The sequence below is a fragment of the Pseudorca crassidens genome, chromosome 14 (genome assembly GCF_039906515.1).
Source record: "Pseudorca crassidens isolate mPseCra1 chromosome 14, mPseCra1.hap1, whole genome shotgun sequence".
Taxonomy (NCBI): domain Eukaryota; kingdom Metazoa; phylum Chordata; class Mammalia; order Artiodactyla; family Delphinidae; genus Pseudorca; species Pseudorca crassidens.
In genome coordinates this window covers 72693131-72708859 of record NC_090309.1, presented here as the reverse complement: position 1 = coordinate 72708859, position 15729 = coordinate 72693131, and the positions used below count along the sequence as shown (strand labels likewise).

General features: G+C 55.7%; 1 protein-coding gene across 1 annotated transcript in view; it reads right to left on the bottom strand.

Moving 5' to 3' along the window:
• DNMT3A (DNA methyltransferase 3 alpha) overlaps nucleotides 1-15729 on the bottom strand; it is a 98310-nt gene that overhangs the window by 47536 nt on the left and 35045 nt on the right. Inside the window, exon 3 of the mRNA XM_067703533.1 lies at nucleotides 10518-10622. Coding sequence (XP_067559634.1) covers nucleotides 10518-10622 — 105 coding nt within the window. The remainder of the gene's footprint in view (nucleotides 1-10517; nucleotides 10623-15729) is intronic.

Sequence of the window (15729 nt, the reverse complement as noted above, 5' to 3'; positions counted from 1 at the left end):
TGCCGACTCTTGCCACGGTCAACCCTTGATCCATCTTACCCATCAAGAACCCCACACACACACGGCCAGTAGTGGCCCCTCACTGGCCCTCTCTCTGGAGTTCAGGGTAACTGGGCAGGTCAAATCCACCCAGAAGAAACCACTGAGAGGAAGGAAGGAGGTCCACAGGCAAATGGACTGACGCAACTCTAAATCTCCAGGGAGGAGCCGGGTGCTCCCTAAAAGGGCATCTCAGGTGAGAAGAGCAGACCTGGAAGCCACTAGGAGTGGCCACCCCAGCCAGGCCTGGGCCCTCCTTTCCCCCCACCCCCCACTAGCTTGTCGCCTCCTAGAGGCAGGGACTCGCTTTATTACGTTAGACTGGGCGCGGAGCAGGGCACCTGGCAGGTGTTCAGTAGTCATGATTGATACCTTAATGCCAAAGACCAGGTTACGAGCGAGAGCATCCAGTTCACACGTCTAGAGGGAGTTTCAACTTTGTTCATGTCAAGCGTAACTGTTAAAAATCCTGTTTCTGTTTGCTTTTATTCTTTACAGTTGCCTTGAAAGGAGACACGGCACACCCTGAGACACTCGTTGTTCCCATGGCGGGGAGGGGTAGCAGCAGAAGCCCCTGGTCCCTGCAGAAGGCACCGCCAGCAGCTAGAGGTGACAATTTGCACTCCCCTTCTTCTCACCTGTGGGGTACGGGAAGAGGGCGGGAGTGGAGGCAGAATGGGAATGGCAGCCACGGGTCCCCTCACTTCTCCTCCCTGGGGTGGTGGACACAACGGATCACGCAGAGTCTGTTCCCACCGTGCGCCTAACCCCGCCCAGGGCCCACCTCCCGGGGCCCCTCAGAGTTTGCCGATCTTTGCCTTCCTTCCAGGCAAGACCCCTCCACCCCAGGGAAATGCCTCCTGCTTCTCTGTTGCCCACCCGCTCCTCGGGCCCCTCCTGCGAGCAGCTCATCCCAAGCAGTGAAGGCAGTGGTTCCCCGCAGAGGACATCTGGCAATGTGTCTGAGACGCTTTGGGTCACCTCACTGTGGGTTGGGGGGACAGACAATGGCTTCTGGTGGGGAGGGGACAGCCCTCACCACAAAAATTACGCAGCCCCAAACGTGGATGGTGCTGTTGTTGAAAAGCCCTGGGCTGAGGACGGGGGCGCGGACCAGGGACTTTTTCTAGGGACCATTTTTTTAAAACAAAAAAAATTTTTGGTAAAATATATGTAACATAAAACCCACCATTTTACCCATTCTCAAGTGTACAATTCAATGAAATTAAGTACATTCACACTGTTGTACAACCATTAACACTGTCCATCTTGAAAACTTTTTCATCATCCCAAACTGAAACTCTTGTACCCATTAAACAAAATTCCCCATCCCCCCACCCCCCAAGTCCCTGGCAACCACTATTCTACTTTCTGTCTTCTAAGGAACATTTTAAAATCTGTCTGTCTGTCTCTCACACACACCACCCCGGGTGGTATTTGTGCCAGGCCCTGGTCTTTGGAACCCTCAGCCTTGCCCCCAACACCCCCAAAGCCCCTGTGGAGCCTGGCCCTTAAGTTCACCCCAGCATTCACTCACATCCCCTAGCCCACCGCATACCACATTTGTTTACAAAGCACTTTCACACCCTATCTCATTAGAGCACTCCTCACATGTTACCTAATTATTTGTTTACTGTGTGTCTCCCTCCTAGACTGTGAGCTTTGCCTTATTTAACTTTTTATTTCTCTTCCTTCCAACCACTCCACTGACAGCTCCCCAGTGCTAAGCAGAGGACTCGGCATAACTATGCTTATACAATCGATCGACTTAATTATCCCAATTATCCTGATGGGTTGGTGTTAACTCTCACTTTTCCAAGGAAAAGGTCTCCAAGGTCTGCCTCAGGTCACACGCCTTCTAAGTGGTAAAGCTTCCAAAATGACCCAGGTACAGGAGAGGCATTTGAAAGCTAGCCACCCCCTCTGGGTTGAGTCTCAGGAAAAGCCCAACCTCAAATCCCAAGGGATCCAAGGAGGGAAAAGGAGGCTTTGATGTGCCTGAGCAGGGCCAGGGCAAGGCTGCAGCTGTTTCCCAGGCAGCAGCCACCACAGGGAAAGGCCAGAGGCAAAGCCAGAAGTGAACCTGTCCAGGCCAAAGCCAGTCCCCCAGCTGCCCACCCTGCCCCCTTCCCCTCCCCCTTTGCTGGAAGTCTGGACCAGACCCCAGAACTCCAACCCTCCCTCAGGAAGGGAGGCCTTGTCTCCCAAGGTGGGGCAGAGTGCCGGGGCTCCAAATAGGAAAGGGATTTTGAGGCCTGTTTGACAGGTATGATACCTGCACACGAAAGCTAAGAGGCGAGGGAAATGATACAAGGGAGACAGGTCCCTGGGTCAGCTCTCCAGCACAGCCCCGGGCGCAGGCTTACCTGGGCCCAGGTGTGGAGGGGGGAGACCTGGGACCCTGTGTCTACCACTGGAAGGCCCTGGAGGTCGGAGCCACGTTCTGGCCTGGTTCTGGGCACCTGACTCACCCTCTCCTCCTGTGCCAGGAGCTGCTGCTGAAAGGGGTCTTTGCCCCCAGACCCCAGGGGAGCTCCGGCGGGGGGAGGCCCAGAGGCTGGCAGATGTGGGATGGCCTCACCTCGCCCTCCTCAGCCTTCCTGCCCTCCCTCCTACCCCCTCATCGCCATTGTGCCTTTAAGGCACTTGGAACACTCAGCTCTATGCCAGCCGGGGACCCTGGCGTCTGGCCAGCTATGGCCTCTTGATTAAAGACACACAGAGACGCAATCACATGCACAGACACACAAGGGGTTCACCATGGCCCAGAGAAACCCGCTCACCAGCCGCAGAGACGTGCTCAGATGCCCCAGAGTGATGTCAACAAAAACACGCCAACAATCCCCCTCCACTCGCACCCTCCGTTCACTCCAGTCCCTCGCAGACCCTTCAGCTCGCCGCCAACGCCCTGGATTTTCCCAAGTTGACTCTCGTTTCAGGAAACAGCCAAACCGTCCACGTAAGTGGGGCAGCCCTGTCCCCTAAGCGTTGGCACTGGGCCCGGGCTCCCCAGTCTCCTCTGCCCCAGGCCTTCCTACAGCCCCTTCCCCTGGCAGCCCTCTGCTCTGATCGGCCGGAAGTGGCCTTGAGGCAGGGAAAGCCAGAGAGTTCCCCCACGCCCACTCCCAAGAGAGGCCCACATGCCTCCCTGCTCAGCCTTCCTGGGGTGAATGGAGTCGGACCCCAAGACTTTGGAACCAGGACCTTGACCCTTCCAATTTCCTTTTCTCTAGTGGAGTGGCCAAAAGGGCCACCAGTGGGGTCAAGGGACAGAAGGACCAGAGGCCAAAGAGGGCCAACTCTGGCAAGTCTGACCCCAGCTTGGGTATGACTTCTAGGTGCCACCATTTCTCTCACCACTGAGGCTGGGAGCTTCCTTCCCACCCTCCTCCCCAGAGATCTCTCCAGCGTGTGTGTGTGTGTGTGTGTGTGTGTGTGTGTGTTTAAGAAAGAGAGAGAGAGAGAGGGAGAGAGAAGAGGGACTCAGGACTGAGGAGAGAACTTCAGGGTGTGGCGAAGTCTTAGAGGTCACTCAGTCGGGGCCCCTGCTAGCTGTGACAAATGGATGCAAGAACTAGCATGCCTGGTGAGCGGCGGCCCATCCGGGGTTCTACTTCCAGCAGGGACACCTGTCCACCTGGAAGAGGGCCTGACTGTGCTCTTTGAAGTCAACCTCAAAGGATTTCAGGGTGAGCTGGAGCCTCCCTTGAAAAAGCCATTATGTAGAGAAGATCCAGGTCGTATTTAAGTAAACCTCTTTCGCAGTTTTCTTCTGTTCTCAACCTCTACGTCCAGGCCTAGGGTGACAGGCTGGGTGAGAAGGGAACTCAGCATGGAAAATGGTGCTTTCCTGTCTATGCTTCACGAACCTTTCTAAAGTTTCTGATGTGTGTCTCCCCACCCCCGCCCACCCCCGCTGGGGCAATGCTCATCCTGCCCCACCCTACGGCGTGACTTCATAGCTTTAATCACAGCCCCGCTCAGCTTCATCTCTCCAGATTGGAGAGCCGTAAGCTCTCTTGTCTGTCCTCACTTGGCTGCCCTGCCTTCCCCTTCATCGATGTAGCTGCCCTTTCCTGGAGCTTTTCCATCTCTGTATATCTTTCTTGAGGTGGCAGGACTGAAACGCACAAAATTCTCTAGGTGAGGATGATGAAAGAAGGCCGACGTCAATAACTGCCCAGATGTGTGTGCGGAAGGTCCCTGCAGCAGCGGGAGTGGGGCAGGTGCAGCTCGGGCTCCGGAGACGCCCACGGGGTCCTAGGAAGCCCACGGGGCTCGGGACCGGAGGGAATGAACCCCTCTTGCTGGAGAGGGCCTGGAACATGTGGCTCTGGGGAAGGGACCGGGGAGGGCTGAAAATAAACAGGGGTTTTTGGAAAAACAAAATGGAGAGTCTGGGATTTCACTCAGATGCTCCCCCGATAAGACCAGATAAGTAGATCAGCCTCTGGAAAGGGCCCCTGCCAAACCTGCTCCCTTCCAGAAGGCTCCATCTCTGACAATACCACTGCCACTGGCCCTGGGGGCTGGCAGCACCTTCCTCCCTCTCCCTGGTCCGCAGCCCAGCACTACAGGCCCTGCCAGTTCTCTCCCATCACGGCCGCCCCCCAACAGGCTCTGGGGGCAATTTTTGGCCCCAATGTGCCCCATCCTATCTCCCTGCATTCTCTTGTGCTCAACCCATCATGCTCACGGATGCCAGAGTGAGCTTCCCAAAACATGACGCCCATCACTTCACACCTCCCACCGTCTCAAAAATCCTCCAGATAAACACAGCACATTTTTGAGAGGATAAAATATAAACCCTCGGGCTGCCTGCAAACTACCTCTCCACCCAAGATCAAAGGTGTTCGTAAACGAAACCCTCGTCCACTCAGCCAAGCCAGTCCGCGCACGGTCCGGCCTCCCCCAAGCACGCCCGTCCCCGCGCACACTCGTCCCTGCATACGCTGCTCAGGAAGGTCCTAGGTGGGGAAACCTCCCACTTTCCCCGGCCACACGTCACCTCCCTTCGAAGGCCCAAGTCCAGCCCCTCCCGCCAATGTCTTCGGCACTTCAGGTCCAGACCACGGGCCAGGCTCTTGGGGTACTGGATGGCTCTGTGAGCGCTGGTTTGACATGATCAGCTGGGGGAATGAGCAGAGGAGTCTGCATGGCACAGTTACAAGGAAAGTCTCTAACCTCGCGAGATGTCTGACAGCCCTGTTTTCCCCACACCTTCAAAAGCATGACGACACAGGGCAACGGGCAGCAGCGGGCCCACGCAGGCTCACAGGCAGGGATGCCCCGTGAGGGGCCGGGGCCCAGGAATGGGAGATACCCTTTCAGGAAGTTTCGTGCATAAAAACAAGGGGCACCAAGTCACCGAGTCAAGGTTCCAGGGGTTAGTGAAGGAGCCCTTCTAACCCGGACACAAAGAGGGGATTTGATTTCTGTCTTAAGAATCAAACGGTCATATTAGGTGGGAAAATGAGCCGATACTGCAAAGGCCCAATAACTGAGGGAAACGATACTCGGCTGGCTTAAGCTGCAGTGGAACGGTCCCCTTGCTTCACACAGCTTACAGCACAAGTCTTTCGCTTTGAAGTGGAGCCGTTTGGCCCTCAGGAACTCACTCACGCAGGCGTTATGATGGAGGCCCAGCCTCCAGCGAGGAGCGAGGAGTGAGCTACGCGGCAGCGGGTCTGGCTGAGCTCGGTGCCTGCTCCCAGCCCCCTCTCCCCCTCCTCCCCTCCCCCTCCCCCCCTTTCTGGGTTATTCTTAGCAAGAGGTGACCTCAGAGTGCTCCCACTGAGCAAAAATAACCCTGGAGGAAGTTGATGAATATAAATTTTCAATGAATAAGTGCATATACCTAGTAAACAGGGCGGGGAGCCCTGAAAGGCCGGCCCCCACCCCAGGGTCTGGCGGGCAAGGGCAGATACTGTCCCTCCTGGAGCCCCAGCGGTAACCAGCACATAGGACAAAGGCGCTCGCAGGGCAGGCTGGGTCTGTGAGCAGGCAGGAACCAGCTTCGGACACCCTCACTTGTTACTCGGCAACGTCCTCGGAGCCGGTGAACAGGAAGATGCCTCTTCCTCCCAGCCGACGCTCACACCCACACACAGGCCCACACTCTCTGGCCAGCAGAGACCAGCCCTGCAGGCTGCTGTCCCGTCCTCTGGTCGCGGGTACTGGCCAGCCAGCAGGCCCTGCACCCAGGTGCCAGCTCCCTTTCTAGGCTCCGCCCAGCCCTGAGGCCGGCTTCCTGTTTCCTGTTGCTGCTCCGGCTGCGCTGCGAGCGTCCTGGCTCTGAGGCCAGTGCCACAGACCAACACTGCCGCCCGGTTGAAATGGGCCCACTGCTCACTCCTCAGACCACCGCAGCCTTCCCCACTTACCCGCAGACTCCCTGGTATTTGGGTCAATTGCCCTGCTCAGTTCTGTTTTCTCTGGATGCTTTTTGGACCAGGTCTACACGCTTTTTCAAACAGCCCTGCATTCATATGTTATCTTAAAGCGAATGTGGGATACCCAATCTTCCAGATGGTGTGGCCGTAGTGGCAAGGGGGAATGAGCACCGTGGGCTCTGCAGTCGGGAGGTGTGGAGTCCAAGTCCAGATCGTCCTCTCTGAACCTCAGTCTCTTCATCTGAATGTGGGGATGGTAATGCCAGCGGCCTCCACCTACCCGACACAGGTTTGTCGCTGGCATCAGATGAGGTCACGGTGCAGAAAGCCCTCGCTGGCAACCGACTGCTGCACCACTCTGAGCCTTTCTTCGTGGTCGCTGACCTCAGTGAGTGGGTAGACAGTGCAATGGGGGTGCCTCTAAATGGCAGATCTGGTGGAAGAGACAAGGCCTCTCCACCAGCTTTTCTGTGTGAAAAGCCAGGCTTTGGTTTAGGTTTTTTAAGTTCCCAATCCACCAGGAAATGGTACTTTTGTAAAACACGAAATCATGACTGTGGATGTGGCGACAGTATCAAATTGATATAAAGGTTTCTAAATGCTGATTCTCAAGTTCTGTACAGACAGGTAGCAAAACAGTTCGCAGACTGGTGCTTCGCAGTCAGGTGTGTGGACCAAAGCCCGGGATTGGTGGGCTGATATCTTGTCTTACTTCTTAGTGTTCATTTTAATTTCACGGTCAGTTCAAAAGGGAGAGCCAGCGTGGGTCACGATGGCTGCACTGGGCTTCATTTGCAAGACAGGCTTTGGTGGGCTGTGATACCGGGCAGGTAGAGAGAAGGGAGGGCTGCGATACCGGGCAGGTAGAGAGAAGGGAGGGCTGCAGAACAGCTTACGAGGCAGCGGGACGAGCGTGCTTGGGGTGATCAGGGAGCAGCGAAGAGGCAGGGTTTCCTTGGCAAAAGAGGTGGCCGCTGAGCAGCAGTGCAGAGGCAGGAGGGGTCACATGGTGGAGGCAAATGGAGGGCTCCAGGTCTCGTCCCATGAGAAGAAAGCGCCTAGAGATTCTTGAAAGCGATGTGCCCCGGGCCGTGTTTAGTTAATTACGTGGGGCCTCCCCTCTGGCACACTAGGTTGAAATAAGTCTTATTTATTTGGCAGGTGCTCGGTAGGTGTAATGTGCTTGTCACGGAAAAAGAGAGGGCCGGGGGTTCTAGAGAGATGCTGGGGGCAGGTGGGGCCTGATCTGGGTGAGGGCGCAGCCAGGAGGCTGACACAGGAGCAGGGGAAAGTGGAAGGCACTCAGGGACAGGCAGGCCTCGGGGGAAATTCTGGAGACGATTTCACAGCCTCAGGCCGGGGGATGGTGAGGACACCACTGGATGCACCTCGTCCCTCCCCGTCCAGCAGTGCATATGCAACATTTGCACAAATGTTTGCACTCCCAGCACTGCTCCCTCTGTTCCACCTGCCAGGATTTGAGCCAAGCCCACCCTCCCACCCCGTTTCCAGGCTTAGCTCGATGACACACACTCAGCTGCTTTAAAGCTCCCTGGTCAATCTGTTCCCAGGGCCACAGCTGCGCCAGGTCCCCAGAAGCCCTCCCTGCTGTGCTCCTCGGCTGGGGAGGGGCGGAGGCCTGGGCCAGCACCTGCTCCACAAGTGAACCAGGTGGCCCGAGGCCCAGGAGACCGTGGGCTGGCCCTGAGCTGCAGCACGAACTTCCCCCACGTGGGCTCCCTTGGGGTCCACGGGCCTGCTGCCGGGGAAGACCTGCTGGCTGTTCTCTGTTCCCCTCTACATGCAAGGCGTCCCTTTCACGACAGCTGCCTCAGCCCCATGCCTCCCCACGCACTCTCTCCCTTCCCAGGGCCTCACTTAGGACTGGACCACATCCACACTGACCTGCATGGGATGCGCACCGCTGCCCACTGGAGCTGCTGAGAGGCCGACGCCAGGCTCCCACCCGAAAGGCCTTGCAGACCCCTGGCCCACTGGCCCCTCCGGGGGTGGGGATGCCGGTTTATGACGCTGCTGGCCCTGTGCATTTGGAGCCCACTTTGCTGTTTGCACAGCACCCCTGGAGGTGGACAGGGCAGGTATTACCGGTAGCCGTATTTTACCAATGAGGAAGCAAAAGTTCAGAGAGGTTCAGTAACTTGCTAAGGTCACACAGCTGGGAAGCAGTAAATCCAGGGCTGCTGCTTCTGTCTCGGGTAAGGGCAGGACCGACCTTTGCTGACCACTGGCTCTTTGGTGTTTTAACCCATTTAATTCTCACAGGGGTCTAGGAGGAATGCATTTTTATCATCTCTATTTTTCAGAACGGGAACCCAAGCTTCAGGCAGTGACTTGTTCAATGTCACACAGGTGGTCTGTGGTGGAGCTGGGATTTAAACCCAGTTCTGCTGGATTTTAAAGACAGTGCTTTTCCCTCCATGCTGGGCACTGTTCCAGGCCCGGGGTGTATGACCCACTGGGCCGTGCCCCTCTTCCCTCTCATTGTCCACCTCTGGACGCACTTCCACACTTACCCCTGATTTCCCTGCACCCTCTGATCCTGGGGCCCCACCCCAGCTCTCAGTGACGTGCCCTCCCTTTGGTTCCAGGGACTCACAAGTGTGAGTCCAAGGGCTGCCAGGTCCCATTTGCTACAGGTGGTGGCTCCCATCCCCAGCACCCGAGCCAGGGAAAGGCGGGGTTTGCTCTGCAGATCTCGAGCGCACGTGCAGCTCAGATTCGGAATGACAGGTGGGCTCTGACTCAGCCTGCACCGTGCCCCTCCACCTTCTCCCGCCAGGTGCCCTGTGAGGGCGGGGAGGAGAGTGGAGGGACCCCCGGGGAATCTAGGAGTGCGGCCTGGAGTCCGCTGCAAGCTGAAAATTCCTTTGAAGTCCCGTTTTATCTTTCAACTGCATGTGAATTTTTCATTCCAGGCCATAAAATATCCATGTCTGCTTTAATATTAAAGTGTTTAAAATTACTTACCAGTTAAATGACTTAGCTTCTTCCCCCCTCCCCTCCAAATCTCCAAGCAGAAGTGGCAGTGGTGCACTTCAGTGCCCTGCAGATTCCCAGAGCTCCCGACTCCAAGAACCCCCCTCACCTCCAGCTGGTGCCGCCCGCCCTCCCTCCCTCCGCCGCCCCTTTCACTGCAGCCGCGTTCACCCTGCTCTCTGCCCCAAGGAGGAAAATCCTGCCCTGCTGAGAACATTTCCTTGAAGGGCTGAGTTACAAATGCGGGGATCCTGGCTCCTCTTTACCTTCTTGCTCCAAGTTCCCCGTTCTCAGCTGGAAGGGACGAAAAGAAAGGAACCAGCTGTGGCTGCAGCTGGCAGATAACTATTGTTCTGCCTCTGAGTTTAAGGCATAAGGAAGGCACGTTCCTGCCGCCCACGGGCCTTGCCCTCCGGAGCACGCCTCATCTTGGGCAACCCCAGAGTCCCCCCCACCCCGATTCAGAGGCAATGGCACCCGGAAGCCCGGGGTCTACACTTCCACTGGACTTACACAGCGCCCAGCCCTCCTCCTCTCTTAACAGCCTGCATCTCTTCCCTACTCGCTTTGATCGGACTTCCAGACCTCAGTTCCCTTCCTCCAAGTTCTCCAGGTGGGGCTGAGGCCCAAGGTGAGTGTCTGGATGGGGAGGGAGGGGCCCATGCAGGCAGGCTAGGGAAAAACAAGTCCCACTCTCTTGCTGCCCTTCCAGAAAGAAGCTGAGAGTCAGGGGCCTGATTCAAGTCCCAGAAGACCCACAGCGCAAGTCCCCTGGCCTCTAGGGGCCTCCAGTTCGATGCAGAAAATAGGAAAGTTTGGGGGTGGTTTTGGGGATCCCGTGAATGGGGAATGGAATTGGGCTCTACAGCTGGAGGGGTACACTCCATGCCCCAGCCTTGGCGTGCCCAGATCCCTGCGGGACACATCACTGGCATTTACAGTGTGCATGTGCGCGTGCGTGCGTATGTGCGCGTGCATGTTAGCGTTGTGTGCATGTGCGCACATGCGCGTGCGTGCTGTTAGCGTGTGTGCGTATGCGTGTGTGCGCCTGCGCGCGCACCTGGGCTGGGGGTACGCCACCTCACTCACCGGAGGGTGCTTGCGCTTCCTCCCGGGCCGCCCCACCTTCCGGGCAGTTGTGCTGGGCTCCTGCCGCTCCTCCTTGCCACGAGCCTCCTCCTGCTCCTCTCCCTCCTGTGGGCACAGACACAGCCTGTAAAGCCAGGGCTGGACCCCAGAGCCCTCCCCAGTGTCCCACCCGCAGGGCAGCCACACTTCCAGGGTTGTGCCACGCTGGTCCCCCGGCAGGGATGGTCTTCACCCGCTTTCTGACTGGCAGAGCTGGGCCACCCCTGAGGGCCGAGTCAACTTTACCCTCAGGGGACTTCAGAGCCGCCCCGCTGCCCCAGCAGAACGCAGCTCTCCCTTGGGTGGACACGTTCTCTGAACCACAGAATCATAACACATGCTCTGACAAAGAATTTGTTTCTGGATATGAGTTTATTTATATGAAAAAAATCTAAAACAAGTACAAAAATGATTAATGCCGTATTTAATGAATCACCTTTATTGAAGAGAATAAAATCACAGGAAGAGAAGCATGACATGTAGCGATGTCTACTGGAAGTACACGCAACCCTTGGAAGGAGGCGTACCACAGACCATGGAGGGCATTACAGCCCCTGTACATACACCTGCCCTGAAGCAGCTGCCACATCGCGTAGGCACTGCATGTGCCTGTTACCCCGCGGGAGCATCTCAGGGACCGTGTCTTGGTTCATCGTGATGCCCGTCCTTCGCTGAATTTTGGACCAGAGTTCGGTTTTGTTACCACCCTTCACCTGGCACATGCCAGGGCCGAGCCCTGCAATGCTTGTCTCGTGGGGCAGACACATAAACCTAGAAAGTCCTCCTGCCTCACTGCTCCAGCCTGGCCACAAACCACCCACAAGTTGCTTCTGACTCAGCCGGCTCCAGCATGACTAATCATGAGCAAAAACTGTGCTGGGGAAGGAGAGAGAAAGGGACCCTGACCCAGCAGAGGCCCCTCAGGCTGCCTGCCATTCGTGCCCTGCATGACGTCAGCAGCCACAGACATCTTCACAGTCCTCCCAGGGGAGGGCGCCAGCCCAGAGCCATGCTGGTGCCACAGAAAAGGGGAGGTGCACGGATTCCCAGGGGATTGAATCGAGGTGGCCCTCAATGTCCCACTCAACTTTCATTTTTTGTGATTTCAAAATAGCTTGTGGTTTGCCACATTAATTTTCAGGTGATGGTGGGACATGCAGATGGAAACCTACTGCGACCCGTCACAGACATGAGACCGATGGGAAGAGTGGCACTGGCCCGCTCTGTCCATCCATCCATTCAAGGCACATCTGGGACAGACCTGCCCAGGAAGGAGATTTAGGAGGGAGATTTAGCATTGCAGCTGAGAGTCCGGGAGCCCTCCGAGGACATATGGGTGGAAGTTGCCAGAGGCCCCAGGCCTTAGCACTGAGGGGAGACTCCAGTCAAGTTGCAGGAGGTGGAGAGAGTGTTCAGAGGAGCAGAAAGGGGACGCCGGTGTATTGTGGGTACAAGAAAAAAGGGAGTTGCCAACCCAAGAGGCAAAGTCGACAGATGCAAAGAAGTCGAGCGCAGAGAGATTTGGTTAGAGGTGGAAATGGTCAGCCTCAGAGGGAAGCTGTGCAGAATGACACGGCAATGAGGACCAAGGGGCCGGAGAGGGGCTGGAGAGACAGTTTAAGGAACCCAGCCGAGAAAGGTCTGGAAAAGAAGACAAGGACAGGGAGCCTAGTGCCGGCTGTGGACAGGAGGTGAGGGTCCAGGGTGGTGAGAGAAAGGCTGCCCCAGGACCAGAGACCCTTGAGAGGCTCTTTTCAGGAAAACATGGCAGAGAAACTGTGAGGGCAGAAAGGCCGAGGTGGGGGACAGCCAAGTGGCAGGGAGGCCTCCATGACAGCTCTGTGGGCCTGGACTGGAGGGGGGCCCAGGGCCACATGCCCCATGGTAAGCCAGGCCTGCTGGTGCTGGGCTGTCTTCTGAGACCCTACAGACACCCCCATTTAAGAAACAATCACTTGGATCACACAGAGAGAAAATATTACCAATGCAGCTTAACGTTGGTGAAAGTTCCAACTGAATCTACCCAAGTATAGTGAACTTCAGCTGAGGTGGTGCTTTTGGTCAGGTTACACCACGGCTAAAAGGGCGCCGTCTTGATCGTGCCGACCAGGTAACTCGGCATTTACAACACATCTGGAGGCCACGCAAGGTCGTGGAAAGGCATGGGGCTTAACGCAAAGCAAAATGGGTATGAGCCTGGCTTGGCCATGTGCTAGTTCCAGGACTGTTCTCTCTGAAACTCAGTTTCCTCATCCATAAAATGGGAGTAGGAAGGTGTCCATTCTGCCTGCTTCTCGGGTTTTTAAGAAGACAGGTGACTAAGTGGTTCGTACCCTTGCCTGTTTTGTTCACTGCTGAATGCCCAGAGCCTAGAACAGACTCAGCACTTAGTGGGTCCTCCACATGCCCCTCGATGAGAGAGCTTACATATTCTCCGGCAGCAGGAGGCCCACCCAGCCCCTGTACTTGCCTGCAGAGCACTAGGCCACACCTAGCCAAGCCTCTGACCACTGCTCGTGGCCGGGCCCATGGGCCTGGAATGCACAGGTAGCAGCCGAGAGGGTGTGCCGAGGTGGGTCAGGATCAGTCTGGGTGGCCACGGGGTCTGAAAAGACTCCTACCACCCAGAAATTCTGGGCTCTGAACTATTTCTTTAGCACACTGCATCTCTTACAGAAGAGATTCATCTGATTTTCTAACTTTTGCTCTGAACTTATCAGACACAGGAAAGCCAATCAGAGCCTCAGATCAGCACTAAGGAACCACAATTACCAGGCTGCCTGCGCTGACTAAAAACAAAGACACCTGCTGTTTCAGGAGCGCCAAGCCCCAGCTTCCATTAGCATATGGAGAAAGCCTTTGGGGGCCCCTGATAGGCAACCCCTGTGCCATCTGGAGACTTGCTGTCATTCCTCACCTCCACACGCGTGCTCTGCCTGACACACAGGAGATGCTCAGCACATCCTTCCCTGTTGAACTTAATTCAATGCAACACCCCCAAGAGGAAGAGGTGGAAGACCTTGACGCCAGACCATCTGTCCAGGTCCTGGTGTATTGAGAACGGGGAGCCCCCAGGGCCATGTCCTGAGCCTATCCCTCGGGGCCCAAGCGGGGAACGGCACCTGATGCCCAGTCCAACACTCTGCCCTCCGGGACCCCTGGGGTGTGCTTCGGAAAACGAGTCTCCACGAGAGTCCAGGTGGGGAGTCGCACCGAGGTCTGAGCGACTCTGGCCCATACCCTTTCCATCTAGCCCCGAAGCACGGCTTTGTGAAAAGCGTGCCGTTTTCGGTCAACGCGTCATTCTTCCGGGATACAGCGACATCGCGGGGCAAAGGGAGGTGGCGATACCTTCAGCTCTGGGTCTGCCTGCATTCACACCCACAAGTGAGAGGGGTAATACACTGAGAAGGGTGAGCAGATGGCTCGGGGCGTGCCCCTCAAGGAGGCGTATCAAGCGGTTCATTCTCGCATCTGTCGTGGGGCCTGTTTCATTCAATATCTTTGCTGATGGGCTGAGCAAAGGAATGTAAAATATGCTTATCAAATCTGCCAGTAGCACTGAGTCGGGAGGCGTCACTAATACTCTGAAAGGGAAGAGTCTGATCCACAGTGACTTGGAGCAGCTGGAAAACAGTAACAAATTCAGCAGGAACAGCCTTGAGCCCAGGTTGGTTTCCTCATCTGTCAAGTGAAGGGGCTGAATTAGTCAGTCCTTCCAGTGGGAGGAGGCAGGAATGGGCAGAAATTCTAGTGAGGTGGGCTTTGGGGCAGGGAGGGGGCAGGCTGGACTTTTTGCTCTGCTATTTACTCCCTAGTCCCTTCGAGCTATTTAACCTCTCTAGTCTAGCGTTCCTCACCTACAAAATGGGGATAATAATATCTACTTCATAGCAATGGTATAACAATTAATTGAGGTAATATATGGAAAGCTGACGCATGAGAGTCACTCAAGAATCGCTAACTTCCTCCGCTCCCAGGTCCCGACCAGAACTGTTCACAAACGTGCATCCCTGCCTCCTCCCCGTCCCTCCCCACCCCCATGCAAACCCCAGCTCACTGCCCAGCATATGCAGCCATCACTCAGTGTACAGACAAACCCCCACATCTGGCTGGTACCGCCGCAGTGAGATACTCAGGAACACTGGGGCTCCGCGATCCTTCCAAAATGCAAAGCTGATTACGTCACTCCACAGAGCTTAAGCCCTTGCTGAGGGGGCTCCCAGGGCCCTGCAGGATCAAGCCAAGCTCCTTGGCCCCGGTGAAGAAAGGCCCTAGGATCTGGCCGGCACTTCCCACCCATCGTAAACCGACCACGCCAGGTGCAAATGTGGGCTGCTCCCTCCCTGGGACATTGGCACAGACCCTTGCTTCTGCCTCACTTTTCCAACCTCACTTCCTAGATTCCCTTCCCCTGGGCCCCTCCTTCCCATACCCCACCTAGACTGAGTCTATGGGTCCTTCCTCTCCCATAGCACCCACTATCCAGCACTGCAACTGCCAGCTATCATCATGACCAAGCCAGAAGCCCCTCGAGGAAAGGAACTCTGTCTTATTCACCTTGGCTTCGTCCCCAGTGCCTAGAGCGATGCACCTGGCACAGGGCAGGCACTCAAAATACTTGATGAGTGACTGTCACATAGTAGATGTTCAATAAACAAGTCCATACACACAGAGAGAGGCACGTGTACGAATCCACAAACGTGCACGAATACAGCCAAGCAGGAGGATCCAGAGCCGTTCTCACCTTTATGACTCAAAGTCAGGAAACAGGATGACTAAAACGTATTTTCTAGTCTTAAACATAATCATGTCACTTCAATTTATGTAACGCTTTACAGTTTTCAAAGCCCCTCTGCATTTGGTGGCCTGTTAGATTAGGTGGTTACCATCAGCCTCTCTCAACTTCTGAGGCTATGATTTGACCTACATTTTAACACAGCTCACTGGGTGGATTATTTTAGGCCACACACAACTTCGCATTCTGAGGAGCTGGGCCACGATGACAATAATCTCACATTGGTACAGTACATGGTAATTAACAAAGCATTTTCACGTACGTGATTTCAATTTACTCTTATGCTTTACAGAAAGTAGAGCTGGTTTTATTTTTTTCCATTACGCAGGCGGGAAATATGAAGCTCAGAGTGGTTACCTAACTTTCAGAGATCAG